We start from the raw sequence: 26,648 nt of genomic DNA, 5'->3' as shown, positions 1-26,648 counted from the left end.
GCGAGTCAATGATTGATGTCAAGCATACCATACAAACAGAATTTCAAGTACATGGTGTGACAGTCTTGATGTTCTCGATTCGAATGTTGTACACCAACAATGACAATGCTGATGGTGGTCAACTATTCCCTGTTCGACTAGGTCCGCGATCATCTCCCCCTGTTCCTCTCGTCGTCCTCAAAACTCAATCTCATAAACTTATCTTGCAGCATCCTCTCAAAGCTTTTATCAGGACAATAATATGCCAGATTGATGGCAGTAGATCCCCACTCCTGTGCTCGATCTCGCTCGTAGGCTCCATACAAGTCAATGGCATGGTTGAAAGCTGTGGCTGCCATCCACTCTAGCTCTTCTTCCGGCCAACGGGCATCGCTCTAGTGATGATGTTCATGGTTAGCAACGAGGTGTGGTTTAACGTCAGAGTAGCCAAAAAGAGTTAAGATGTAACTAACCTCATGCAACTCCCTCGCCTTGCGACAAGCTTCCTGAAGCAGCTTCATAGCCAGCGTATCATCCAGCGGAAGTGTCGCCTGGAACAAACACCTTGTGTACTTGGCTAGCTTGACAGCGTCGAAGCTTTCCAAATCCCAGATTTCGTTGACAAGCTTACGCATAGTTGAGTAGAGCGCTGTACAAGCCAGTGTGTCAGTAGCCCCCAAACCGAATACGAGATAAGCATGATAAAGATCACATCGTACCTTGCCCGGGAACCTGTGCCCTCAAAAGACTGTCCGCCATAGTCTGAAATGCCACAGCATTTCGACATGGCACTGCCTTCTGCACGATCCCTCCTAGATCATCCCACTGACCTAGCGCAACCGCCGCTTCAAAGTCGAAGGTCAGCAATGTCGCATGTTTCCGTACCATATCCTCTCGCGACTGCTCATCCAAGCGTGACAGGTATTCAGGAACCAGACGGTCAAAAGCCGAGACATGTTTTCGCATCAATTGGTAATCTTCGAGTTGCTCGTTGACATTGTCCTGAGTTCTGGCAAAGGAAACAAGGGCCGAAGCCATGATGAAGCGAGAGAAGAGGGCTTTGAGGGTAACTTCGACTTGAGATCTCATGTCGGAGGGGAAATGGTTGATAATATTGACGCAAGCCGTTAGTAGACGCACCACGCAGCGGAGGTCCCAGCTTGTGGTATGTTTTAGGGCGAGGTTATAGGCATTTCTGCTAAACCATTCGAGTTCGTCGATGGTGAAGAGTTTTGGAGTCTGGGGGTCGTTTGACTGCCGCTCAAGGGCATACACGACTGATGCTGTTAGCAACAAGGTAAAGGTAGTTTGGAAAAACCGGGGCTTACCAATGTCAAACTGACGGCAAAGGTCGCTGATGAAATCTCCTTGTCGCTCATCTGGCTTCTCGGCTAATATATTCAGGAGCCGTATCAAGCATCTGAAAAGCGCTGGTAGGTGGATAGGGCTGGGATCTTTGTACTCGTAATTCTCCTGAAGTTTCTTCAGCGCGGCGATGGCACAGAATATGTCTCCCTTTTTGTGAGACTCTGCAATACAAGCCCCCAGAAAGTCGACGTGCTCTGGCGCCTGGCCTATGATATGAATGCATTGTTCCGCTAAGTTGCGGTCCTCGCATCGAATAGCTACTTTGAATGCCAGATATGCAGTCATAGGCTCTCCCCAACTTTGCTTGGACAGATTGTGAACCACTGATATAGCTGCTCCCATCTCATTCTTTGCGAGCGCACAAAGGAGCAACTTCCTACTCAAAGTCAGAATATTGTGAACCAAGGCAATAAGTCTAAAGGGAACATGACTGGATACCTTTCCAGCTTTGCCACATTCCCAGGTCCGCAATTCTGAAAGATGTGATGGAGTGACAAACGACACCAGTTCTCGGCTATGTCATATTGTCTTTGGCTGTAATTGGACTCTAGTTTCTTCCATATCAACTAATTCACAGTCAGTAAGTAGTACCTGGAACGGAAATTCGAGATATATATACCGCTTGCGCTGCAACAGCAGCTTCTGCGCTCAACGGCCTCGTCAAGTTTGAGAGAACACCTCTTACAGTGTCAATAGTCTCGTTTGTGTCTCTCTGGCTTGTTATCATCCACATCCGCGTGATAACCGCCTTCTCCATCCAAACATCTTCGTCAACTCCGCGTAGCGAGAGAGTGAAATCGTCTAGTACCGCGCAAGCAGCGCCAGGACTTTTGTCGTGTAGTTTCCTTATGTGGTGTACAATCAACTTGAACCCAGCGTCAGAGGAGTTGAAGTCTTTAATCAGTCGTCGCAAGACATCAGCGTATGCGTCATCGTCAAATATCTCCGCCGGCGTCTTCCGAAGCACCTCGAGTTTGAGGAGGGACACTACTGGCCTATTGCCCATCTCGGACTCGATGTATTCAACAAGCTTCGTGGCCTTGTCCAGATCTGCTGAAGCGCCTGTGGCTAGTAGGGCGCTCACGAGTGCTTGCAAGATAGCCAGCCGGAGCTCGAGTCCTTCACGAGACAGATGCTCGAGATTCGGAGTGTTGATAATTTCGTTTGCTCGTTGGAACCATTTTTTGGCGAGAGGGAAGTCGTTGCGGGAGGCGAGTGACTTCCCGATTTCGTACAGGACATCAGCCAGCTTTTCGGCATACTCGGGGGTTAGGTACTGGCGAAGGCGCTCTGCCTTTGTGTACATGTGTTCGGCAACATCTACATGATTATCTGCCCATGACTGACACTCGGTGTTAGCTCACTGTAGGTGTAAAATATCATCCCAGTGCTGGCCAGAACTCACTAAAGCCGTTCTCATAATCAAGTATTCCACTTCCAGACAGTTGTATTCGTCCACCTCCTCCTTGGCAAGCCCTGATGCAAGATCTTGAAGATGGCTTTTGTAGTCGGCGGCCTTTTGTAGTACCCTAGTGGCCAGTTCAAACTCGGAGCTTTCTAGACGTTAACGCTCTCTATCAGCCACATGGAACACGGCACATATTCAGTGAGTGAGGGCTTGTCCATACCGACACAGTCTCGCGCCGCCTTGAGCGCCAGTTTGATCACATAGATCAAATCTTGTGCCTTGCTCGTTTTGATTGGGTTTGCAACCACAAGTAAATGGAAGGCAAGGACGCGCCCGTGGAGATGAAGCCTCTTCAGTCTCTTGTTTGTCGGTTCGCAGTCCCGGCGCAGTCGAGTGCAAATATTCCATAGGCGGGTACCCTGCCGGTCTATCTCGGGGTCGCCAGAGACTCCGGCACCGTGCTTGTGAGTGTGATTGTGAAGTTTCTTGACATGTTGGTTGATTTCATCAACCAGCTGGTCTGTTGCCGGTGCATCGCTTGGGTCACTCGACAAGATCTTGTATAGATGGCGAACGAAATCTGAGAGAAGAAGAGCTAATGTCAGCTTGGCGAACGGTAGGAATCGAGGAAGAAAAACCAAGATGAAAGCGCACCCAACGCTGCTTCTATGTGCTTGTCTGTCTTGTTGGCTGATTGCGACACATGCTTGTTTCGTGTTGGGATGGGCATATTGTAATTTGGGAGCGAGAAGCTTCAACACGACGTGTTACCAACATTGCCTTGTCTGCGACTGGTTATCTTCAAGTCGTCTTCACCGGACAAGCCGGCGGATGAGGCGGTCTGGAAAACCTGGCGTAGCGCAGCGGGAAAGCACGCCGTTCAAAAGCAGGATACAATACTAAAGCAGAGAAGGAAAGAACGCTGGAGGAACACGAGGTCAAGCACAGGTGAAGTTCTTTAACGGAACACACCGCTGGGACATGGCTCCTGGCTTGAATTGCCGTCAGGGGGTAACTTCTGATATTCTCTTTTTTTTTTTTTTTTTTTTTTTTTTTTTTTTTTTTTTTTTTTTTTTTTTTTTTTTTGGGTTGCTCAGAAGACCATGTAGTTCCAAGTTGCAATGCAATGATTAGGTAAGGTTTGCAGTGTCAAGTGAGGAACGCTGCAGTGAAATTGATCAAGTTTTGCCCAGGTGTACCCATCGAAATTAGGCATCACCGAAGAAGCGCCAGCCCCTTTCTGTCTTTCCGCGGAAGGCGCGACCTTCTTCTTGCCTTTACGTTGCCCTACTCCTTCCGCCATTTATTACTAGTTTGCGCGACCTAAATGCGTATCCTGCCCACTCACGATGAGCACGAAGTCCCGTATCGAGCATGGCCATACCAGTAACGCGAGGTAGTTCTTGTGGATTGTCGCAAACCCAGGTACTGTTTTCCGCGCTTCATGCTTTTCCGACCAAAGCTACGTAGCAATGGCTAATGGCAAACAAGTGTCGCATTGTTCATCGGCATTGCCGATCACAGGAGTACTGATTTGGGAAAACAATATTGTGGCAGGGTGTATACAAAACACTGTCATGGGTCGTGAGGGAGGAAGTTGCCAACAATCAAGCTCGGACTACATGTACTTGTTAGCCTCACCACCATACCACTTTGCCTATAACAAACACAGGGGATCCGTGAAAAACAAAAGACACTTACATCTTGTGATCGTCCCTCCGGATCCTGAAAGAAAAGCAACAGTTCACAACTTTGGTCCCCTTGTCATCGTTGGGGTTCTTGAGTGAACACGCGGTGATCAGGGTATCGTGAGCCGGGTCGAATGCTATTGTGCCGAATTCTTCCCAGTATCTCACGTTCGACTCTTCCGTCAGGATCTCATGCAGGGCGATTTGACCCTAAGCAAAACCAAAGTCAGCATCATAGATAATATTCCACGTCGGCGCATTGGTGTTGTGTCTCTTACCCCTCGTAAACTCTCTACTGGCACGCCTATGAGCTCCGCCATCTCTTTGTTTCCCCTAAAAATCTGTCCGGTTCGTCTCCAGCAACAGGCTGGAACGGCCATACTGGCGAAAACTCGGTCGTACTCCAACAGCGTCCTCTCGAACCACATTTCCACCATCAGCAGGTCCATATCAGTCAATAATTGTATCTTCTCGCGGAACTTGGGCCGGAACCGGTCGATCTGCTTCAGAATCTTTTGTTTTGACGTCGGCGACACGTGTCCATCCAGATAATCCGAGAGCCTCTTATAGCCAAGGATGTAGTTGAACGGCTTTAATAGTCCGGCTTCGTACTTGGCTCGTAGCAAGCGCTGCATGCGTTCCTCCGGTGTGTCGTTTCCAGACGGATCTGCCGCTTGAAGATAGTATGCATCCCGGGCATTATCCAAGTTTGTACTCGCGGGCTTCCCTATCGCCGTTGTTTGGTCGCTACTTGGTGGTAGCATCGAGGTCCCTTGTGTGGCACTTGGGGGGAGCATGCCGCTGTTGCTGCTGCTATTTCCCTTGCTGTTACTGCTAGCATTGTTGGCGTTGTTATTGGCATTAGGCAATCCCGACACCGCAGACTGGTTTGCCCCCAATATTAGGCCATGATCATCGGACATGAAGGCCGACTCCTCAAGCAAGCCTGCCGACAAGAATTCGTTCAGTAGATTGAATTCATTCGTAACCTCAGGTGCCACCATGTAGTTTGGATGGAAGTTGTGCATGTCGTGATAGTGGTTTTGAGTGGTTAACCAAGAATCCGGAAGACCGGCAACTATGTTGGGCAATTTCAGCAAACTGACTGACCATGGTGGAGAAAGGCAAAAGGAGGATCCAGCGCCGACACTCACATTGATTCATGCTACCGCCAAGGGCGCTGGCTTGTATGCCAGCAACAGAACCTGGTTGCACGAGCTGGAGAGGAGCGCCCCGGCCTACCGCTGCAGCACCTGCTACCTGGACAGATCCATTGCCCATACCGCCATCAAAACCGGGTGGTCTCATGGTCTTGTCCGTAGCGTTGCGCCCAATGTCCGGCTGGGACTCGGAGTCATGTAAGGTCGAAGTCCCAAGCACGCTCTTGGCCTTGCGCGACTCGGTATCGCGAGGCTCATCGTGGCAGAGATGGCCGATATTTCGCTTGATGCATCTTGTACAAGGTCTCTCCTGTGAATGGTAACGAGGAACTCGTTAGCTAGAGCTCCACCTTGGCGAAGGGGGGAAGAATACATACAAGATCACACGTCATGTGCTAAGGCAGCCAAAACAACATGGTCAGCCACCAGGATAACTAGTAAAGTCTGTGTGTATATCGAGACCGAGCGGGGTCTTCTGCAGGACTCCGTACTATGGCAGTTACGGTAGCCCATGTACGAAGCCTGCCTGGGTAACTAGCACGGCAGGAGATGGGGTGTCGGTGGTGCATTTTGGTCGACTTACAGATCGGCGACAGTAAAGGCAGGCTACAACAGGCGCACCAGACAGAGTTAGCAAGCTGAAGTAGAGCGGTCAAGTGGTGTAGGCAGGAAGACAGCGGAAAAAGTACCATGATTGACCTTGCGGCGCTTCTTGGGCGCCTTTTGCACATCGTCTGCGGGCGTGGGATGGTGATCCTTGGGCTTGGTGTCGCTTCCGGACTTGATGATGTCCTTGGTTCCCGCCTCTTTGCCGTTGGGCTTTTCCGTGGCTTCTGTTCCCGTCATTGCTTATCGAGTGTAGAGGCTCCCATTGGATCTGGTGGTTACGCAACGGCCGTTGAGTTCACTGCTCATCTAAAGCCAGGCCGGCGGCTCCTCGCAGGGGGATGATGGCAGTTTGATGTTGATTCCGAGCCAGCCTTTGTTGTGGTTTGTTCTTGCACCTCTTTCTCCCAAATACGAATCTTCTCTTTTAACAAGCTCGGGCGTTGTTGACGTTTGACGGATGTTTTCTCCGGTATTATTCTTTGGTGTTCTGCTCGGGTTCCCCGGTCGGTTGGTACTTGGTAGTAAGCTCGTTTCGTTAGGGTTGCCTCGGCTCGTCACTTTTCGTCTGTATAGGTAGCGGTCGCGTTCCTCTGTGGTTATGGTCCTGACTGGATCGTTCGCAAGTGGTTACGGGCTCGGTCATGCGACTGCGATGGACATTGATTCAAGACGGCAATGGTCGTCGACTGGCAGTAGTACTGGGCAGGTTTCTGGCGGTTCGTCTCGGGAAAATGGCTCTCTTGTCAAAGTTCCGTAATCGATACTTTTTGTTTGCCGGCACCGAGGGAACCTCATTGGCCTCCACTGTCGCGCAAGCTCAATTGCATGCGGCGTCTCCCATGTAATGGAACCTGAAGGATGCAACAGACGGCCAGAACGGCAGGGGTTCCTCTTGTCCGCCAGCCCTCATTCGCCAGGACCGCTGGACAGGAGGGGATGGACACCCACAGGTGCCTTGCTGCAGGGCTGGCCACAGTGTGTAACCCGCTGTAACTTTCCTTACACACCTTCAAGTCGTCGAAAACAGCAAGTGGGGTTCTGAAGCCTGGATTCCTTTCTCCAGCTGATGAATTTCGAGATGTCGATGTTGACCTGAAAATCGGTGTTTCACATGTACCAGGAATATCATTAAGCCATTACATATCCTTGCGGTTATTGAATAATAAAGTAAAGACACATCAATACAGAATCAAAAGGGAAACAAAAACAACCAAGAACCAATGTTCAGTGTCCCTTGTGATCATGCGTCCTCTTTCCGTTTCGGGAGCCTCCAATCAAAACCGAGGCCAATGCTATGACTTACATAATATCCAATTTGTCGGCATTTTAGTGCACATACCGACTCCATGTTCAGTCTTTACATGTGACTCTTCTGCAGACCATCATGTTCGTGTTGGGTTTACTTGATATACATAGTATATGCCTGAACAACAACTCCAACGTTGCAGAAGCACATATAAAGAAAGACATAAAGTCATGCGCAGTACCCTGTTGACTCAGAAGGCAGATGTGTTCAAGTTCTCCATCTTCCAGGAGTAGCGCATGAGTCTTGCTTCGATGTCCCTGCAGAGATCCAACAGGCGGGCGGTCTTAACCAGGCTGTGTCTAACTAGCCAGAGCAGCCAATAAGGGCCGTTTCGTTTCACAGCAGGCAGTAAGAAATCGTGAGCCTAATTGATGCACTAGGTCTAGAGCGGGGAAGTCTGTTGACCGCAACCAAGTGAACCTACCTCTCTAAGACTTCATGCTACGAGATGGCTATCTTGTATTGACCTATTGCCTGATTATAAGGGGGCTGAAACCCCATCATTGTCACTCAGTTCAACATCACCCCACCGAGTACCTATGACGCCGAGCCTTTAGCTGACATTCACTTCTCAGATTCAAGATCCTCAACTCCCTGTCGTGTATCTCGCAACTCGTCCCAGCTTTGGGGGCAACAACATCAAAGTGTTGGCCAAATATGATCTCATGGCACCGAAACTCGTGCGGTCGACCAGATGTCTGTTTGGTGGACGGAGGCATACCCTTTTGCATGAGTTGCGACTCGTTGGCGCCTTTGGACGACCTGTCACCCAGTCAGGTCCCGTCAAACCCATCGGTTCTATATCATGACGAGACAAAGGCCCTATCACTGCACTGGCCAGCTTCTGTTGACTACGAGACCCATTGCTACGACTCCAATGGTTGCGATATCTCATCACAGCTTGCAGAGATTCTCGGTACCGAACCATGGGACGAGACGAGCAGGCCATCCAGCGACTCAAGTATGAAAGCAAACGATGGAGTTTCGTCTTGCGAACCATTGTCTTCAGGCCAAAGGCCAAGACAAGGGGCCATAAACCCGCCGTCACCAAATCCACGACAAGATAATCTTGTCGCGTCCGACAGTATTCGAATCTTGCATCTCAGCAAGGGCAACAAGTCTGATCCGTTGCATGGCCGCTTGGAAGTTTGCCAACTCAAATACTTCCCTGAATATGAGGCGCTATCTTACACCTGGGGCACTGCATCAGGAAACTCGAGCAGGACGAGGAAGCTTTACCTGGGACGCGAATGGAGCATACTTCCCATCACCATCAATTGTGAGGCGGCTCTACGCGCCCTCCGTCTTCCCGATGCCGACCGACGCATATGGGTCGATGCAATTTGTATCAACCAGGAAAACGACACGGAGCGTACCCACCAGATTCAGCTGATGCCCATAATATATGCGACCGCAACCCAGGTAGTCATCTATATTGGCAATGAGAAATGGGAGGTAGATATAGGATGGACTTACAAAATCGAACGACAACAACGAACTATAACTCGCAACCAATGGGAAAAAAATTGGGACAAGATGGACAGCCGACTAAAGTGCCACTACTTCTTCCGAAGCTGGATAATCCAGGAGATTGCCGCTGCTCGAAAAGCTTGGGTTACCGACGGATCATCGTGGCAACCGTGGCCCATCATCGATGCCCAGGCTGAGGGATATGCTTCAAGGACATTCCTTCCCTGGATCAAAGACTTTGAGACACGCAAATACAGGTTGCCCGGTTACTTGGGGAGGTTGGTGATGGACTCCTGGTCTTCACAGGCGTCTGATCCACGAGACAAAATATTCGCCCTTCTTGGGGTTGTCACAGGGGCTGCAGCTGATGGTTTAGTCGGGGACTACTCTCTCTCAGTCGAACAGGTGTAGGTGGCTGCTTGACAAGAGCACTTGATCATCAGGAATTCTATAGACGCTAACTTGAGCTGCAGATATACTGGTTTAGCCGCATTTGCCTTGACCAAACATGGAGAAGTCGACATCCTCCGTTACGCCAGCGGATACACAAAGTCGAGGAACCTGCCATCTTGGGTACCTGACTGGCGCCTCCTCTCACGCGACTGGGGAATCATGCTACGAATGGAACATGTAGAGCTGCAATCTGTCCCAGCGCCCGTTGAATGCATCCAATACCCATGGCAGCTGCGTCGTTGGGGTGAAGATGGATGGGTTCGGAACAAGACTGATGATGTCATATCTGATGAGCTCACCCTTCCAAAGGCGACAGTTCATGGGCCTACTGGTACGCTGTGCGTCCATGGAATTAGGCTAACAAGCCTGACGAAAAAGTTTAAACGACATGACTTTTCAACACATGCTGTCTTTTGGGGGGATTTCTTCAGCGTCACCGCACCACACAACTCGGAATTTGATGACTGCATCTATTTTCTCCGCGGGTTTGACGTACCGGTAGCCCTTCGCCCGGTGCGAAAGAAGACTCGCTATGGGCTTCCTAGGAAAGACTTGTTTACATTCGTCGGCTTGTGCTATGTTAGCCCCGGCTCCTTGATCACACTAGAAGGTCCGGATTTGAGGGCGGACTATCCTGATGATCTTGCACAAATATCACAGTGGACTGTTTTACATGCTTCTACCGGTTTCTTCGAAGGGTTGCGGATGGAAAACACTCAAACTCTCCATCTGAAGCTAGCCGAAATGTGCTCCGCAGCCCATACGGAATATTCTGCGTGGCAAGTAGCCTTTCTCATAGATCTCAGACAACGGGTCAACATGATTTGGGACAATGTTCTACACCGATTCGGAAAGGATGCATTTGCCCTGGCAGCTTGGCGTGGTGCATTGAGCGATCCAGACGAGGCATGTGCAGGACAGTCAAATTTCTGGTCCGAAACCATAGTACTGAGCGACCTAGAAGCGGCATTTGCAAGACAGGCAAATTTCTGGTCCGAGATCATTGGTCAACTGATGACTGCTTCGATGTCATCTCGTGAAGAAATGAAAGAGAAGCTCCGACAACAACGGCGGCAACTACAGACACTGGGCGAGACTATGCGCATCTTGCGTGTTAAGGCAACGGAGGCGGGAAATGCCCCAGACGCAAGCATTTCCGAAGAACTTGATTCACTTGCTAAGGATCGCTTTTCATACAGACAGAAGCTGCCAGCTCGACAGCAAGAGGAAGGTGACAGATACTGTCCAAGATGGTACGACTTTGCGGGCGTCAGTTTATACTGGTACAACATGCGATATATCCACGCCATAAAAGCTGCCAGCTACCTTGAACAGGCTCTGGTGTATATGGATACTGCGCACGCAGAGAACTCGAGCACAGCGGCGTCCGTGTTAAAGGTCAACATTGATGCAGCAACAGAGTACCAAACAGCGACGTGCATAGCCTCGTGGGAAATCAAATTGGCAGCCAAGTCATTGGTGCACCCAATGTACGAGACGGATCCTGAAGAGGCGATGGATGATTGGCAAAAAATATTCATCATCTAAGTTTGTTGTTCTCGCGCCGGAGCCTGCCCTGCTTCTGGGGCCACCCTGACAGCGACAGGGAACCTTGATATCTCAACCTTTGTAAAGATCTGAAACGGCATCACTAATTTCTCGATGACCAGAAGACGACGCCTTTCTTTTCTTCCCTTTCTTTCTTTCTTTCCTTTTTTTTTTCTTTTTTTTTTTTCTTCTTCCTCCCGGCTTCGGCGTCAATAAGGGTGAAACATCGCACTAAAGACAAAGAAGGCCGATGCCCCCCCTCTCATTCATACGCTTACAGCCTGATGACAGCTCCTGAAGCAAGCAGCAGCTTTACTCAGCCATCTTAATTGCCGAGCCATGGCTATTTCAACGTTGTCACGGTAGCGTCAGCTTCAAAATGCTGCAAAAGTGCCACTGCCTGCCCCTGTTAACCCAAAAGTGAAGGTTTCCCGGAGTCACGCCAACCTGTGCACATTTTCCGGCTGCCTGCTGAAGAAAAGCAGGTGACCGCTCGCCTCTACGAGAACAAATCGACACTATCATTTTCATAAGGCCAGAGGCTGAGACGAGCTGAACAAAGGTTGACGCAAACATTACCAAATCATATTGTCCACGGTTGAGTGCCTGGATCGTATACTACGCCACTGTTGATGGTAGGCTACTAGCCCCATCCACAGTTGCTGACTGCATGATGTAGGTGAGACGGTCTAAGTGGGAGCCAGCCTCGTGATGACATGATTTTGACGCTTGGCAAACTCGAAATGATAAGCTCGAAATATCTTGCTGATTCCACAATTTACGTTGGCTGGATCCTCCCCAAATCATAGTATAACTTAAAAGTAGACATGAGGGATCGTATAGCACGGGCGATGACCTGTTGTAGAGGCTGCCTCTCGCCGGGTGCGGGCCGAAACAGAGATGGGCTGCAACAGCAGGATTCTAGCCCCTCTCAGCCCCTGTCCCTGGGGGGTTGATACCGGGGTCGGCAACGAGAACGTGAACATGTTCAAACGATTGGACAGCAGCTGCATGGAGCTAGTTGCCCTACAAGGATACAGCTACCTCTGCAAGATGTACACTAGTGTAATCCTTTTTCTTCAGCCCTTCCACAACCCCTCCTCGTTTTCCTGGAAGCTTGTGCCGCCAGACCACACGACATCTGATCCCTCATCCTTCAGCCCAGCACTTGATTAACCTCAACTGTTGAGCCTGCATGGTCTCAACGGTGAGCTTCCAATCTATGAAAATCTTCTTTGTCTCTCCTGTTGTCTCGGTCACCACTCCGTGAACTGGTGCCATCTTCATAACTTCCAGGTTTGCTAGGATGAACATTCTTTTGATTAGCCTGCTTCCATTGGCTTACCCATATGAGAGCCGCACGAGGAGGCGAAATGGCACCATGCAAAGCCTCGCTGCAACACCTCCAGTATATCAATCAAATGGAGGACGAATCGATTGTCAGATAGCCACCTTGGCCGGTAACCCAACGGGCAACTTGATTGATCACAACCTACCTAGTGTCCTTTGTGAGCACTAATTGTCAATACACCTTGCCTAGTTCTTCTGACGTGTATGGGTTGCGGATCATATCATCCTTCTCCAAGGCTGTCAGCCGAACCCTAGGAGATGAGATGGTGATACCTTGCCATCCTATAGCTGATAGCCTCTTCCTTGGCCTGCTGATAGGCTTCGGGCTATGATGTATAAGTTACAAGGGCTGCCCATGTGGGAGCGTTGTTCTTTCCAACTCGAGGCTTCCTATACTTGTCTTTGGCTCAGGGTTAAGTACTTGCTATCACGGCTTCAGCCACTTGATACCCAAGGCCACAGTCATTTTACTCTAGAGGTACCTACTATTTTCTTAGTGGCCATTCTTCGTACAAACGCCGCTATACCACCATGGCCACTCCTGCCAAGAAGAAAGACTTCAACAAGACGCCCCAAGAACTCGTCACCGAATTCTGGGACCAGTTCTTCGTCAAGAAACCCGGAAAAGTTACTCGGATCTTTCCACGCAGCCTCTATGAGACTCTCCTGCCACCCTCCCAGCCACAAGGTGTCAGCTCCTCCCGCAATGCCACGGATAGCTACCAGGCCGCCGTCAAGGAGTGCAAGGAGAAGGTGAAGCGCATTGTCAAGGAATGCGAGCGCACCAACGAGAAGTTCACTGATCCGGATTTCGACATTGAGGGTGACTTTGAAGTCCGGAACTGTCTCCACGGACTCACCCATGATGCTGACTTGAATGAGTTCTTCGGCGAGCTCCAAGAGCTGTACGACCTGGGTGCCGCCAAGGGCGCCAAAAAAGGCATCAAGTCTCGCGGAGCTCCTCGCAGTGCCGATGACGCTCCCGAAGCGCCGGCACTCGAGGGATCAAAAGGTCGACGTGAGGGTGTTAAGGCTGGCTGGCGTGAAACTTTCACCCCGGGCTCCGTCCATCGCCTCGACTGGATCTTTGAATCGCCCCAGTGGACCAAGGACGGTTACTCCTCATCCGATATCAAGCAGGGCTGTGACGGAGACTGCTGGTGGCTGGCTGCCGTGGCCACCATCGCTCATCGCAAGGATCTCATGGACAAAGTCTGCGTTGCCCGCGACGAGGAAATCGGCGTTTACGGCTTTGTCTTCTTCAAGGACGGCGAGTGGATTAGCACTGTGGTGGACGACAACCTCTACCTGACGGAAGAGGACTACAGGCACTACTACGACGAGTACGACCCGACAGGGAAGAAGGGACGTAAGCACCGGAAAGACAAACAGACGGGGTCTGGGGCCCTTTACTTTTCCCAATGCTCTGATCCGAACGAGACGTGGCTGCCCCTCCTGGAGAAGGCATATGCCAAGGTTCACGGGGACTACGAAGCCATTTCCGGCGGTTGGCCTGGTGAGGGCGTCGAAGACATGACGGGCGGTGTGTCTGCCATGCTGCAGTCGAACAGAGTGCTGCGGAAGGACAAGCTGTGGAAGGAGCTGGTGAATTCGAATGGCGACTTTGTCTTCTCGTGCAGTGCCCACGGCTATGCCTCTACGAGAGGCAGCATGGCCAACGGCCATGCGTATTCCATTCTGAAAGCCACAGAGGAGGTTGACGAGGATGGCAGGAAGGTCAGATTGGTCAAGATTCGAAACCCATGGGGTGAGCGGACGTCGGCGGGACAGGGCGAGTGGGATGGGCCTTGGTCGGACGGATCTAAGGAATGGACGCCCTATTGGTATGCCACCTCCATCTCTCGCCGAAATAATCACAATGCTATCACATGGCAGAAACTGACAAGGAACCGTCCTATCTAGGCTCAAGAAACTCGACCACAAGTTCGGTGACGACGGCGAGTTCTGGATGTCGTATCAAGACATGTTGGACAACTTTTTGTACCTCTATCGCACCCGTCTCTTCGACGACAAATGGACGGTCGTCCAACAATGGACCAATGTCACAGTTGGCTGGATTGCTGGCTACTTGAACAAGAAGTTTGTCATCGAAATCAAGAAGGGAGGAACGGTGGTGATTGTGCTGAGCCAGGTTCGTGACTCTTTCCCTCATGCATCCGGCTGTTCTTTTCGCTAACAGTTCTCTGTAGCTCGATGAGCGTTATTTCCAAGGCCTGGAAGGACAATACATGTTCATTCTCCACTTCGTTTTACAGGACAAGGATGGAAAGGAGCAGCTCTGCCGCGTGCGTCCTACCCTGAACTGGAGTTCCCGATCAGTTAGCTGCGAACTCGATCTCGAGCCCGGGCGCTATGAAGTCTTGCCGAAGATCACGGTCGAACGGGACACCAGCCAGCGTATGGTTGAGGATGTTGTCACCCGATGGTATGCTTAACTCAAAAGCCTAACTTACGCTTTGAAAATTGCATGTAAACTAACAACGACTGATACCAGGGCCGAGGAAAACCCCGCCAAACTCCGCCAAATCGGCATGCAGTATGATCTCGCCCACGCCAAGGGCGGCGTCCCCGATGAGGACGAGATCATCACCCAGCGAAAGGAAGAAAAGAAGAAGAAAGAGGAGAAGAAGAAGGCCAAGGCCAAGGCCAAGCGTGAAAAGGAGCGTAGAGAGAAGAGGAAGCAGAAGCAGGTGCAGATCACCATCAACATGCCTGAAGGGTCTACCGTGGACACTTCCAGTACCGGCACAGAGTCTGATAAAAAGGAGGAGAAGAAGGAGACGGCCGAGGACAAGAAGGAGGAAGAGGAGAAGTTTGAGGATGCTGTGGAGGAGAAGGCCAAAGATGATGAGAAGAAGAAGGAGGAACAACCCAAGAAGGTAAGTGCTCCTTCATCCTCATCCAAGAGCGCCGGAGACGCTGCGGCTGGTGAAGGAAAGAATACTGAAAAGAAGGGCGGTGAAAAGAAGGAAGATACTGCTGCTGCAGAAGAGACTAAGGTTGAGGACAAGGTTGCCAAGGAAGAGAAGAAACAGGAGGAAAAAGAAAAGGTAGTTGAGGAGCCGAAGCCGACGGCGGCTGCCACTGAAGAGGTCGAGGAAGACCTGTCTGAAGATGAGGAAGAAGAAGAGGAGGAGCCCAAGATCGAATATGAGGAGGGCAAGATTCCCTGGAACGCCGTTTGCGTCGTTGGGCTGAGGGTATATGCTCAGGATCCCGATGTCACGGTCACGCTGGCGACTCCGAACACTGCCGAGGAGGGCGCTAGTCTTGTTATGGATCAGCACGCTGTTGGGGCTACCATTTGAGGACGTGAATTGTGAGCCCGATGGACTTTATGAGAACAGGATGGAGACTCTGAAGGATACAAAATAGGCTGTAGTCATGATGTAAGGCAAAAAATGATCTCTCTTCTCCCGGGGTTACTTGGTGGGAATGTGAATGACTGGAAAGCTTCACTGGGCTCCCATAGACGGGCTCGCATGTGATGACAACTGTCATAGCAATGTCCTGCTTTTGGCCCAAGGATATTCAGTGTTTTGATACCTCCAGCATTTCGTTCGAAGCCCTCTTGTTCTTCATCATCGTCATCTTCTTCTCTTTTCATGTACCTCCTCATTTCTTTGTTCTCGTACTAATGAGGTAGCGACAGTGCTGCTAGGGGGTCCAGAGAGTACAAATAGAGGGTCAACCCAAGGGGTTGTGGAAGGGAGGTTCTTATTCGATTTGGATGTGAATCAGGAACCTATGTTTTGTGACATATCTCACCAACACTCTACACTAACCAGCTAGTGGATAGCCGTCATGTTTGTAGCCATATAATCCCCCAACCATTTTAGGTTGACGTCAAACTAAAGTTACAGAGTTGAGAAGGGACTGCGGGGTGGTGTGTTGGCTATCAAGGTTCCCGTTCCCTGGGGGGCACCGCTAGCGCAGGGGCACGATAGTAGCATTATCTCTACTAGGACCTTCTAAGATATGGTATACATTACGAATCAAGGATTAAGAAGCTATTCCGGGCAATTGTGTTCAAGAAAACAGCCATCCTTCATCCCTTCTGGTATCAATGGCCTTAAACCCATAAATCATGGCAAAGCAACCGGTCATACCCTACGTGACGGCTTCGGGACGGCAGTCTCTTTGTTGAGCTTCGGGTACCTGGCCTAACATGCACTGATAAACGCATCTGACCTCGGCTGACGTCTGGCCCCAGCATCCAGTCCCCGGCCCTAAAGTAGCGCCTTATCGGTTATCGCCTGGGGCTGTTCCTTCCCGTCGGTTGCGTCGCTCGCCCCCTCCGCCGTCTTCGGCTTTCGACTTCATCCTCTCGCCATCATCAACCCCCACCGCACCTCCGAGACTACCATACTCTGTGTCGCCGTCTAAGACAATCCGGTGGTCACCTGCAGCGGCTGACCTGAATCATGGATAGTCGCCGAGACTAGTCACAATCAAATCTGTGTCTGTTCCTTTTCTCCAGATCCGCTGAGCCCCTCTCTCCATCTCCGCATCAACATGTTTCTTGGAAAGTGGTGACCGCCTCGAACGAAGACACCTGCCCACTCCACACCTCCAGCCGTTAAAGACAGTCTATATATACCTTCAATATCCAATTGTTCCCAACTTCCTCGAACAGTTCGCGCCGTGATACTCCCTCATCTCTTCTCCGATCTTCAACAATCAACAAACCATCAAGTGGAACAGCAGGCCTCGGGCGAATGGATGACAACAATATCAGCAGCCCCTCATCACCATAATCAAGAAACCCCAAGCTGCCAATGTCATTCGAAATGCCGCCACCGAATACACCTGAAGAAGGAGTAGCAGCCCCAACGATCTCCTCGCGAGCCGACGCACGCCGGATTTTCGGCTCCGGGGTCCCCTCTACTATCTACGATTCTCCTGCCTCGTCCCCGGGCGGCTCCAGACGCAGCTCAGTTGCCGATTACGGCCCGTATCAAGTCCCTTCACGGGGTCATACGCACGACCAGTCCGAATATGGAATTGACTACCAGGCGCTCGACTATGCCCAACAGATCGACGAGGCTTTGTTATGTCCCATCTGCCACACGCCCTTCTTCATGCCCATGACGACCAAGACGTGCGGTCACACCTTCTGCGCCTCGTGTCTCGACCGCGCTCTCGAGACCCAGCACGTATGCCCCATTGACCGCCGACCCCTCGACATCAGCCGAGACATTAGCCAGACCCGAACCCGCGTAATACTCGACCAGCTCGACCGTCTCAAAGTCAAGTGCCCAAATAGCGGCTGCGATCATGTTTGCTCGCGGGAGCTTCTATACGCACACGTCGAACGTTATTGCGAGCAAACCCTTGTTCGCTGCCCCGACCATCATTGCGACGAGATGATCTGCCGGAAAGACGCGCGCCCCGAGAACGGGTGTCTCCATTACGTTACGCCCTGTCCCTACTGCGAGATGGCCATTACTTTCAACGACCTCGAGAGGCACTACGACCAAGAGTGTACGGGACAAGAAGCCGAGTGCCCGCACTGCGACGCTGTCCTCGTCCGCCACCGTCTGGCCAAGCACATTGCGACTGACTGCCGCGAGGTCGAAACACACTGCCAGTTCCAGAGCGCTGGGTGCAAACAGGTTGCGCCGAGGAAAGATATCGAGGAGCATCTCAAGAACGGGTGCATCTATGAGGCGATTGCAAATCTCATGCAGGCACGGGAGCAAGACCACAAGATTATCAATGAGTTGAAGGGACGACTAGACGCTCTAGACGGACGAACACGGCATCTGGAAAGATATGGTGGTGGTGGTGCTGGCAGCAGTGGGGTACGGGAGTCATCTGCATTCACCAGAGCAGCACCGCCATCGTCTGGCCTAACCGCCGATGCCCTCAACAACTTGAACCGTATGCAGTCGGCCACGTCAGGTGACGCAGACATCGATGAGGCCAATCACAACATTACGCTGGATGACCTCTTTGAAACTTTCGACCAAGAAAACAACCACCACAATGACAGCAACTACAGTAGCCCACAAGCGGCGGCGGCAGCGATGGCGGCGGATGCACCCCCGGCCCCGTGGGCACACAACAGTGGCGATGGGCCGTGGGAGTCACCAGAGGATTACATGCTTTCCCAGTTTGAGGCCATGGAGGCCAAAATTGAAGACTTGCGCAAGATGATGGTGGAGCTTGACGGGAGACACACAATGAGGCTGGTCAATGATACGATGAGGATGAACGAGCAAATCGCCGAGCTTGGGAGTAAAGTAGGAGTATTAGGAATGCATACTACGTGGTTGATGAGCATGCAAAGGCAAAGTCGCGGACAGCAAAATGGCTCTGGGTCAACGCCCGGGACTACGAGATCAAATATTTCTGCTAGTGGTGGCGGCAGTGGCGGTACGGGTGGTAATAACGAAGAGGGGAGAGGCAGGACGAATACGGCGGCGACTGGTGCTTCGAGCTCGTCGAGGACGGCAACACAGACACAGCAGGGTAGCAGGAATGGTGATGGAGAGAGTGCGAGAGGGAGGTATCTCAATACCAGTGATATCCCGCCGTTGAGGAGGAGTAGTGTGGGGAGGGGTGAGAATCCACCTCGACTTTGATGGATGTTTGGGTTCACCTTCCTGGGGCAGACACTGGGGTCATATGTTTCTGCTGCTGTGCCTCAGTGCCTGAGCCGTCCTGAACGGAAGTAACAGTGTCTGTTGGTGTTGAAAACATAGTATAATGGTCTGAAGGAGACGAACGGGTATGCATGTGTTTTGTATGTTGGCGTTTGGGATGGATCGGGAAAGCACTAGGAGGTTGTCTTGTTGCAACGTCGGGCCTTGGTCTAAAGCTTAGACTAGATGGCCTATAGACCAACGAATATAGGAAACGGGTCAAATCTTTATATCGGGATTTGGCATGCTTGAAAGAGCTAATAGCAACGGAAAGAATGGCTTCATGGTCTAGGCCTGTTTACAATAGTGTCTTGGACAAGACAGCTTGAAAATTATCTGGAATGCTTTGACTTTGTTGGCTCCCCGTAATTTTTTTATTCATGTCGATTCATTGAGCAACGACAGCTGCATTCTGCATTTACAGCGAAGGAAAGTCACTTTCACATCCAACGTTATAGAATTCTAGGGACCTTCCATGAAAAGCACCAACGAAGAATTAGTAATCATTTTGATGTCATTCAGCCCGTTTCTGCTCCAGTTGTGAGGTTACCCAGAAGCACCCTCTAGACTACATAGTACAAGAGTGTGGTACTTAAGAGGTACCTCTACTCCTGGTACACTGGACGAGATCTCCCGTCTTCCGAATTGTTCCAAACCGTACAAGGATTGAATGAAAGGCATGAACAAGATCCAATTCGGTCTCTTTCATTTTGCAGAACAGGCATATTCATAGGATGAAAACGCATAGTCTAGTTATAACTAGGATGTTGATCCATACCTAGACCCGAGCTAACAATCGAACCAGTATTGCCTACAGTGCACTGCAGGAGCTCCATGCAGTAGGCTTGTTCGGGGCAGGCAGGCTCCACGTCACGTTCACAGATGTCAACGTAATCTTGTCAGCGCAAAAGGTGCATGGGAATTCCTACTTCCTCCTGATCACTATCCGAGGGCTTTCCGCTAGAGTCTGCTAGAGTCATTCCTTATTACTACCCAACTTCGGCACCCGCACTATCACATACTACCGTAGTTAGCTCAAGAGCGAAGTACCAACTTCGAGCACCTGCAGCCGAAGACAACCTCCAGCTTCGGGCAGTCACCTCCATCCTCCTTCTCCTCATCCTTCGCCTCAACCTCCCAACGCACATCCACCCTCACGTCGTCACCGCCAGCTTGAGCCCTTCTTCTCCTAGGCTCTCTCCGTCACGATAATCACAACATCCGTACATTCTTAATTCCTTTCCTCTTCGCCCACCGACGACGACAAGATGGATCCGAATCAGCAACAGCCGGCGGCCACGCCGGATGCGCCTGATAAAGAGACGATGGAGCAGATCCGTGCCCGACGACTGGCTAAGCTCGGTGGCCCCAGTACCGCTTCTACTACGTCGCCAGCTGCGTCCTCTTCCACGCCTCAGCCTGGAACAGAAACCCCTCCCGCTGCTGCGGCGGCGGCGGCGAGTTCGTCAAAGATCGAAGACAAGGCACCGCGAGTTCAGCCAAGGTCGATAATCAAGCCGGCGTCACGAGATGTGCCAGAGCCACCACCAGGTAGTTCCGCTTCCCGAAAGAGAGAAAGATCCCTTTCAAATATTGATGATATTCCATGCCCACCAGCACCGCGAAAGCAATACAGGGAACAGACGCTCGAGGAATGGACCGACAAGCTACTCACCAGCATCCTGCGCGTGTCTCTCGATCCGAACCAGACCTTCGATAGCAGTGGCCATAACTTGACCTTTCTGCCAGAACTCAGCCAGGAAATTCGGGGCGAGGATCAGGAGCCCTTGCTGTCGATCGACCGATTTCAAGAGGCCGTTATGGAGGCCGGAAGGGTCTATCCGCCGCACAAGCCCCTGTTCGAATACTTCCTGGCATGCTGGAAGCGGGTCACCAGATACAGGATATTGAGGGCGTCGACTCCTGAGAAGGAAGAAGCCCTCAAGGAGGCCAAGCGCTTGTGCTTCTCGAACTGCATCTTCGCCGTTACCATGCCCGAGATGTTTGGGTATTTATCTCCCGTGTCCTCTTCACTGTTTGCTCTAGCTGACATGATCCAAACTTGAACAAGTCGAGAACCCAACCCCAAGCACGATACCATGGTCCCCTACATTTTGGAAGGTGTTGCGAAGGAAGAAGGCCTCGACATCGAGTTTTACAACGAGGCCATGACACGGATCGAGGACGACGATAGCATTGTACCTCTCTTCACCAAGGCCATGGTGGAAATCAGCACAGCGCTGTCTACCAAAAACATGAACGGGGATTATCAGCCACACGTCCAGGTGAGTTTTACAAGCGACTTGCACGAGTTGTGCTGAGTGTTGATGTTGGAACCTCGCAGGCCCTCTTCACATACTCGAGATATCCGGCTCTCGTGAACGCTTTGGCAGAACACCCTACTTTCCTCATGGCGCAATCGGCCCCCAACATTGAACGGTTCACGCTGCTCGGCCCATTCTTCCGCTTGTCGCCCTTACACCCCGAGGCGGCCAGTTACGACTTTGCCGCACCAAGGACTCTTGACAAGGGCCGAATTGGCACAACCCAACAGTCATTACAAATGACGTTGGCTGCCCATCAGGAACACTTGACGACGATAGCTAATGCCTTCATACGAGCAAGCACTAGCTCGAGAAACAAGCTCCTGGACTGGTTCGCCTACATCATGAATGTCAACCATAAGCGCACAGCCACTTATGTCGACCCCAAGACCGTTTCGTCAGACGGCTTCATGGTCAATGTCACTGTCGTCCTCGACAATCTATGCAAGCCTTTCATGGATAACTCCTTTACCAAGATTGACCGTATTCAGGTCGACTACTTCAGGCGGAAGCCTAGATTGGACATCAAGGAAGAGACCAAGCTCAACGCTGACCAGGAGCACTCGGACGCGTTTTACTCTACAAAACTCGAAGGGGAGAACAACTTTATAACAGAGGTCTTCTTCCTCGCTTTGGCGGCACATCAGTATGGCACCGAAGCCACCCAAAACAAGCTAAAGGAACTTGACAAGCAAATCAAGCATTTCCAAAAGAACTTGACACTTATGGAGGCCGACCGTCCCAACCTGGTCGCCAATCATCCGGAACGAGTACCTATGCTAGAGGCGGCGCAGAGGAGACTGATCAAGATGCTGGAGAGCGCCATGTCGGCCAAATTTGCCATCGAAGGCATCATGACCGACAAGACGCTGCAAACGCGGTCACTACAGTTCATGAAGTACACGATTGTCTGGCTACTGCGAGTAGCCAGTCAGTCCGACTACGTCCCATGGAAGAAAATCAGCCTTCCGCTGCCTGAAACTCAGCCAGAAGCTTTCAGCTGTCTTCCCGAGTATGTTCTGCAGGTAATTGTTGATAGCTTGAAGTTCACCTTCCGCCATAGGCCAGAGGTCATGGTCTCGGCCATTGGTGACGAGGTCGTTGCTCTATGCATAACGTTTTTGGAGTCATCCGAGTACATCAAGAACCCGTACTTGAAATCGTCGTTGGTTACCCTCCTTTATCAGGGCACCTGGCCGGCATACCATCTTAAAAAGGGCATTCTTGGCGACATCCTTACCGGCACTAAGTTCGCGAATGACTACCTGCTACACGCTGTGATGAAGTACTATATTGAGTGCGAGTCGAATGGTACCAGTTCCGCGTTCTACGAAAAGTTCAACATTCGTTTTGAGATCTTCCAGGTTATCAAGTGCGTCTGGTCCAATGACCATTACAAGAAGCAGTTGACAGAGTCCAGCAGGTCAGTATATGTTTTATCCTACCATCTTTGCTGAATCCGACTAACTCGACCTAGGGTGGACCGCGACTTCTTCGTTCGTTTTGTCAATCTTCTCATGAACGATGCAACCTACGTTCTGGATGAAGCATTGAGCAACTTCCCCAAGATCCATGACTTCCAGCAAAAGCTAAAGGACCCCAGTCTTTCGCAAGAGGATCGCGAAAAGATGGAGAGCGATTTACACGACGCGGAAAACAAGGCCAGTTCCTACATGCAGCTTGCGAACGAGACAGTCGGCATGATGAAGCTCTTCACCCAAACCCTGGCTGAGTCCTTCACCATGCCAGAAATCGTTCACCGCCTGGCCGGTATGCTCGATTTCAACCTTGACCTCCTCACCGGTCCTAAGAGCCGGACGTTGAAGGTTGAGAACCCCGACAAGTATGGCTTCAACCCCAAGATTCTGCTACCGCAGCTCGTGGACATCTACCTGAACTTGGGTTCCTCGCCTGCCTTTGTCGAGGCCGTTGCTGCAGACGGCAGATCCTACAAGCCTGAGACGATGGCGTCTGCCACCAGCATTCTTCGCTCAAAGGCACTCAAGAATCCTACGGAGATGCACGCGTGGGAGGTATTGTGTAAGTGCTTCGAAGAGGCCAAGGCCATCGTCGACCAGGCTGATCTCGACTTTGGCGACGCACCGCCCGAGTTCGAAGACCCCATCATGGGCGACTTGATGAAGGACCCGGTGATTCTACCCAGCAAGCACGTCGTCGATCGGTCGACTATCGTGCAGCACTTGCTCAGTGACCCGAAGGACCCGTTCACGAGGCAGCCCATGACTATTGATGATGTCATTCCGGATAAGGAACTGAAGGCTAAAATTGAGAACTGGATGGAGGACAGGAGGGCAGAGATTCGCGGCAAGGTCGAGGAAGTGACGCCTGCTGTTGGTGATATTGCCGGAGCGGAGGCGGCGACGGGCGGAGATGCTATGGACACTACCGAGTAAGAAGTCGGGGTGGATGTTGTGGTTACATGCCTACATAGACACACATTTTTGGGTTGGTAGGTGTAACATGAAGCATCAGCGTAAATAAGAGCTAGGAGGAATATAAGAAGCGTAAATAACATTGTTATCCATCTTGGCTCGTGCCTGACAAATCTGTTGAAACCCGGTTGGTCTGCACAATTGTGGTTTGTACATTATGCCTGAGGTGTACTCTTGTGTCTACGCATATGATTTGCACCTTTGAACCCAAATTTCAGGCAATTCCTGTATGAAAACATCCCCAAGGGACTCTAGCTACACAGTAATGTATTTTTATAATATTATAATTCCTACTACGGTTTTGTGACAGCCTTTCTTAGTTACAACGAACGGTATTGGACTGTCCCTGTTCGATCAGAGGTCTCATCAACTTTCTCCATGGGCAAGACATCATACACCACAAGAATGAGTTTCGTGGAATTCCCACCAGTATACAAATGACATGAGCGTACATTGACCTCGAGAAAAAGAGTCTCCTGTCGTTGACTTGATTGAGATACCCAATTTGTAAGCAACACTTCGTTTCAACGGGCCGATCCACCTCACCATATTTTATCACCGAAAAACAGACTGTAATGTGATACCAAATCGACATTTCGCAAGACTATGAAAACTACGGACTTGGTATAATATCAATCAAGTCACGCACCAGTCCGGGTGTTACAAAAGAAACGATGTTAAAAGACGGCAGTTTCGGAGTTAGCAGTTAACGCGTTATCGATTTCTCATTTTTCTCATCATATGTTGTTGTATCACCCGCCGTATTGTAATGTCACGGTACGTAGTGTACAGAAAGAAAGAACCTCGGGGCAAAAAGTAGCGAGCGGAAGCGCATCAATGACGTTTTCAAACCCCACGCTAAATGTCTCCATTACAGTTACTGTGGTGGTGTAATGACCCCACAGTGCTTAGGCGAGCCACGGGGCGAGCTTAGCAATTGCTTGGTAGCTCGGGAAGGGGCGGGGCTCCGTGTTACAGTGCACATTACCTAGGTATCCGAGGAGGAAACTGAAGTTCGAAATCGCGGGAGGGTGATAAGACCGGAATCGAAATGGGACGAAATGGTTGTACTGTACGTATAATCGGGTTTGAGGATGGGATGGGGATGGGAATTGGAGGATGATGTTATGTGGGGGTTGCCGGTCGGGAATTGGAACAAAGTTCCTGGGAGAGACGGGATCGGAGTGCGGGATGGCGGCATTGCGGGGAGCGCCGCGGGTTTGTAATGGTATAAAAGAGGGATGAATGCCCCCGTAATACTTAGTAGTAGAGTAGAAGAGGGATCATCGATATTGTGCCATTGTCTTTTTATTTTGCCATACACACATACACGTTGATTTTAAGAACTTTACGCATCTTGATACCCATCCATCTTGTGTTTCTTTTCTGCGTGTTATACAATCCAAACAAAATGACCAAGGTCCTGTTGACTGGTGAGTTTCCTCTTTTCTCTTCACATGCAAGAAGATTCTCCTTTGAATCGTGAATTTGCGGATCGCTGACTGTTCATGATGTCTCTCTACAGGTGGTTCGGGCTTCATTGCTGGTATGTTCAAAACAATGATATTATTTTATCATGACTCCAACTGGGGAAAAGAAATATGTGTACACCATCGACCGTGCGCCGGACGGCCGCAAGGACAGGCAGGGATCACACTATGGACGAACATAAAGATGTTGAGATATCAAAAAGCAATGGATAGATGCTAAAAACTTCAATGGACAGCTCACATCCTCGAGCAGCTTCTCGCCAAGGGCCACACCGTGGTCACCACCGTCCGGTCTGAAGATAAGGCGCAAAACATCCGCGAGGCCTACCCCGATAAGGCCAGCAGCGGCGAGCTCAAGGTCGTCATTGTTCCCGATATCGCCAAGCTCGATGCTTTCGATGAGGTTGTGAAGGAGCCCGGTCTTGAGGTTGTCTTGCACACTGCTTCGCCTTTCCACTTCAAGTTCAGTAAGTGACTCCCTATCCACCTTGACAAGCTGCTTGTGAATATCCTAACAACCCCCAAAGAGGACCCCAAGACCGAGCTCATCGACCCTGCCGTCAACGGCACAACCGGCATCCTCAAAGCCATTGCCCGCTCCGCGCCCACTGTCCGCCGCGTCGTCATCACCTCCTCCTTCGCCGCCATCTTGGACGAGAACAAGATCACGGACCCGAACCACACCTTCAGCGAAGCCTCCTGGAACCCCGTCACCATCGACGACATCCACCGCAACCCCGCGACCGCCTACCGGGCCTCCAAGACGCTCGCCGAGAAGGCCGCCTGGGACTTTGTCCGCGACCCGGCTAACAATGTCAAGTTCGACCTGGCCACCATCAACCCGCCTATGGTGTTTGGTCCTGTCGTCCACCACCTCGCCAGCCTGAGCAGCATCAACACCAGCAACGAGCGCATTGTTGATTTGCTGCAGGGCAAGTGGAAGGAGGGCGTGCCGTCCACCGGTGCCGCCACCATCTGGATCGATGTGCGCGATGTGGCTAGGGCGCATATCCGTGCAGGTTTGGAGGTGCCAGAGGCGGGTGGGAAGAGATTGTTCACCACTGCTGGCACATTCAGCAACAGCGAGATTGCGGAGAAAGTGCGCAAGAATTTCCCCGAGTATGGGGATAAGTTGCCGGAGGGAGAGGCGCTCAAGAGCGGCGAGCTGCCACCGGACGATCAGCGGTTCAAGGTCGATAACAAGGCGACGAATGAGTTGCTGAAGATCGATTTCATTAGTGTGGAGCAGATGGTGGTTGACACGGTTAAGAGCCTGAAGGAGCATGGTGCGTAAAGCATGTAGTGATGTAGAGGAAATAATTAAAGAAGATTTCGGTTACGAACCTGGTTCAAACCCTTTGAGCGACGCGTGAC

At 51.1% G+C, this 26,648-nt stretch overlaps 7 protein-coding genes across 7 annotated transcripts; 5 read left to right on the top strand and 2 right to left on the bottom strand.

Moving 5' to 3' along the window:
* Nucleotides 1-54: 54 nt before the first annotated feature.
* Nucleotides 55-3,783, bottom strand: B0T23DRAFT_381687 (meiosis protein SPO22/ZIP4 like-domain-containing protein). Its single transcript, XM_062837278.1, has 9 exons — nucleotides 3,410-3,783; nucleotides 2,976-3,335; nucleotides 2,753-2,904; nucleotides 1,967-2,689; nucleotides 1,786-1,913; nucleotides 1,308-1,723; nucleotides 699-1,256; nucleotides 453-628; nucleotides 55-374 (listed from the first exon to the last, which is right to left on the bottom strand). The coding sequence occupies exons 1-9, from the start codon at nucleotides 3,483-3,485 to the stop codon at nucleotides 150-152; spliced, it is 2,814 nt and encodes a 937-aa protein (XP_062691578.1). The 5' UTR covers nucleotides 3,486-3,783; the 3' UTR covers nucleotides 55-149.
* Nucleotides 3,784-3,832: 49 nt separating this feature from the next.
* On the bottom strand, nucleotides 3,833-6,939 carry B0T23DRAFT_381679 (uncharacterized protein). Its single transcript, XM_062837277.1, has 7 exons — nucleotides 6,293-6,939; nucleotides 6,187-6,209; nucleotides 5,981-5,998; nucleotides 5,598-5,913; nucleotides 4,722-5,521; nucleotides 4,457-4,653; nucleotides 3,833-4,373 (listed from the first exon to the last, which is right to left on the bottom strand). The coding sequence occupies exons 1-7, from the start codon at nucleotides 6,447-6,449 to the stop codon at nucleotides 4,331-4,333; spliced, it is 1,554 nt and encodes a 517-aa protein (XP_062691577.1). The 5' UTR covers nucleotides 6,450-6,939; the 3' UTR covers nucleotides 3,833-4,330.
* Nucleotides 6,940-7,927: 988 nt separating this feature from the next.
* Nucleotides 7,928-11,397, top strand: B0T23DRAFT_160836 (heterokaryon incompatibility protein-domain-containing protein). Its single transcript, XM_062832721.1, has 2 exons — nucleotides 7,928-9,395; nucleotides 9,462-11,397. Exons 1-2 carry the CDS (start codon nucleotides 8,176-8,178, stop codon nucleotides 10,987-10,989), a joined length of 2,748 nt encoding a protein of 915 aa, XP_062691576.1. The 5' UTR covers nucleotides 7,928-8,175; the 3' UTR covers nucleotides 10,990-11,397.
* Nucleotides 11,398-12,689: 1,292 nt separating this feature from the next.
* On the top strand, nucleotides 12,690-15,705 carry B0T23DRAFT_160820 (uncharacterized protein). The gene is made up of 4 exons (XM_062832720.1): nucleotides 12,690-14,183; nucleotides 14,263-14,491; nucleotides 14,550-14,785; nucleotides 14,855-15,705. Exons 1-4 carry the CDS (start codon nucleotides 12,871-12,873, stop codon nucleotides 15,666-15,668), a joined length of 2,592 nt encoding a protein of 863 aa, XP_062691575.1. The 5' UTR covers nucleotides 12,690-12,870; the 3' UTR covers nucleotides 15,669-15,705.
* A 1,433-nt stretch (nucleotides 15,706-17,138) lies between these two features.
* On the top strand, nucleotides 17,139-18,947 carry B0T23DRAFT_319682 (uncharacterized protein; the record flags this gene model as incomplete). Its single annotated transcript, XM_062835136.1, has 1 exon — nucleotides 17,139-18,947. One exon carries the CDS (start codon nucleotides 17,139-17,141, stop codon nucleotides 18,945-18,947), a length of 1,809 nt encoding a protein of 602 aa, XP_062691574.1.
* Nucleotides 18,948-19,851: 904 nt separating this feature from the next.
* B0T23DRAFT_339643 (ubiquitin elongating factor core-domain-containing protein) lies at nucleotides 19,852-23,911 on the top strand. The gene is made up of 4 exons (XM_062835862.1): nucleotides 19,852-21,015; nucleotides 21,079-21,292; nucleotides 21,352-22,754; nucleotides 22,809-23,911. The coding sequence occupies exons 1-4, from the start codon at nucleotides 20,276-20,278 to the stop codon at nucleotides 23,743-23,745; spliced, it is 3,294 nt and encodes a 1,097-aa protein (XP_062691573.1). The 5' UTR covers nucleotides 19,852-20,275; the 3' UTR covers nucleotides 23,746-23,911.
* Nucleotides 23,912-24,996: 1,085 nt separating this feature from the next.
* Nucleotides 24,997-26,617, top strand: B0T23DRAFT_381669 (uncharacterized protein). The gene is made up of 4 exons (XM_062837276.1): nucleotides 24,997-25,217; nucleotides 25,310-25,330; nucleotides 25,511-25,741; nucleotides 25,802-26,617. The coding sequence occupies exons 1-4, from the start codon at nucleotides 25,196-25,198 to the stop codon at nucleotides 26,566-26,568; spliced, it is 1,041 nt and encodes a 346-aa protein (XP_062691572.1). The 5' UTR covers nucleotides 24,997-25,195; the 3' UTR covers nucleotides 26,569-26,617.
* The last annotated feature ends 31 nt before the right edge of the window (nucleotides 26,618-26,648 follow it).

Source organism: Neurospora hispaniola, assembly GCF_033458365.1.
Source record: "Neurospora hispaniola strain FGSC 10403 chromosome Unknown B0T23scaffold_5, whole genome shotgun sequence".
In the NCBI taxonomy this organism is placed as follows: domain Eukaryota; kingdom Fungi; phylum Ascomycota; class Sordariomycetes; order Sordariales; family Sordariaceae; genus Neurospora; species Neurospora hispaniola.
This window is presented reverse-complemented; position numbering and strand designations above follow the sequence as displayed.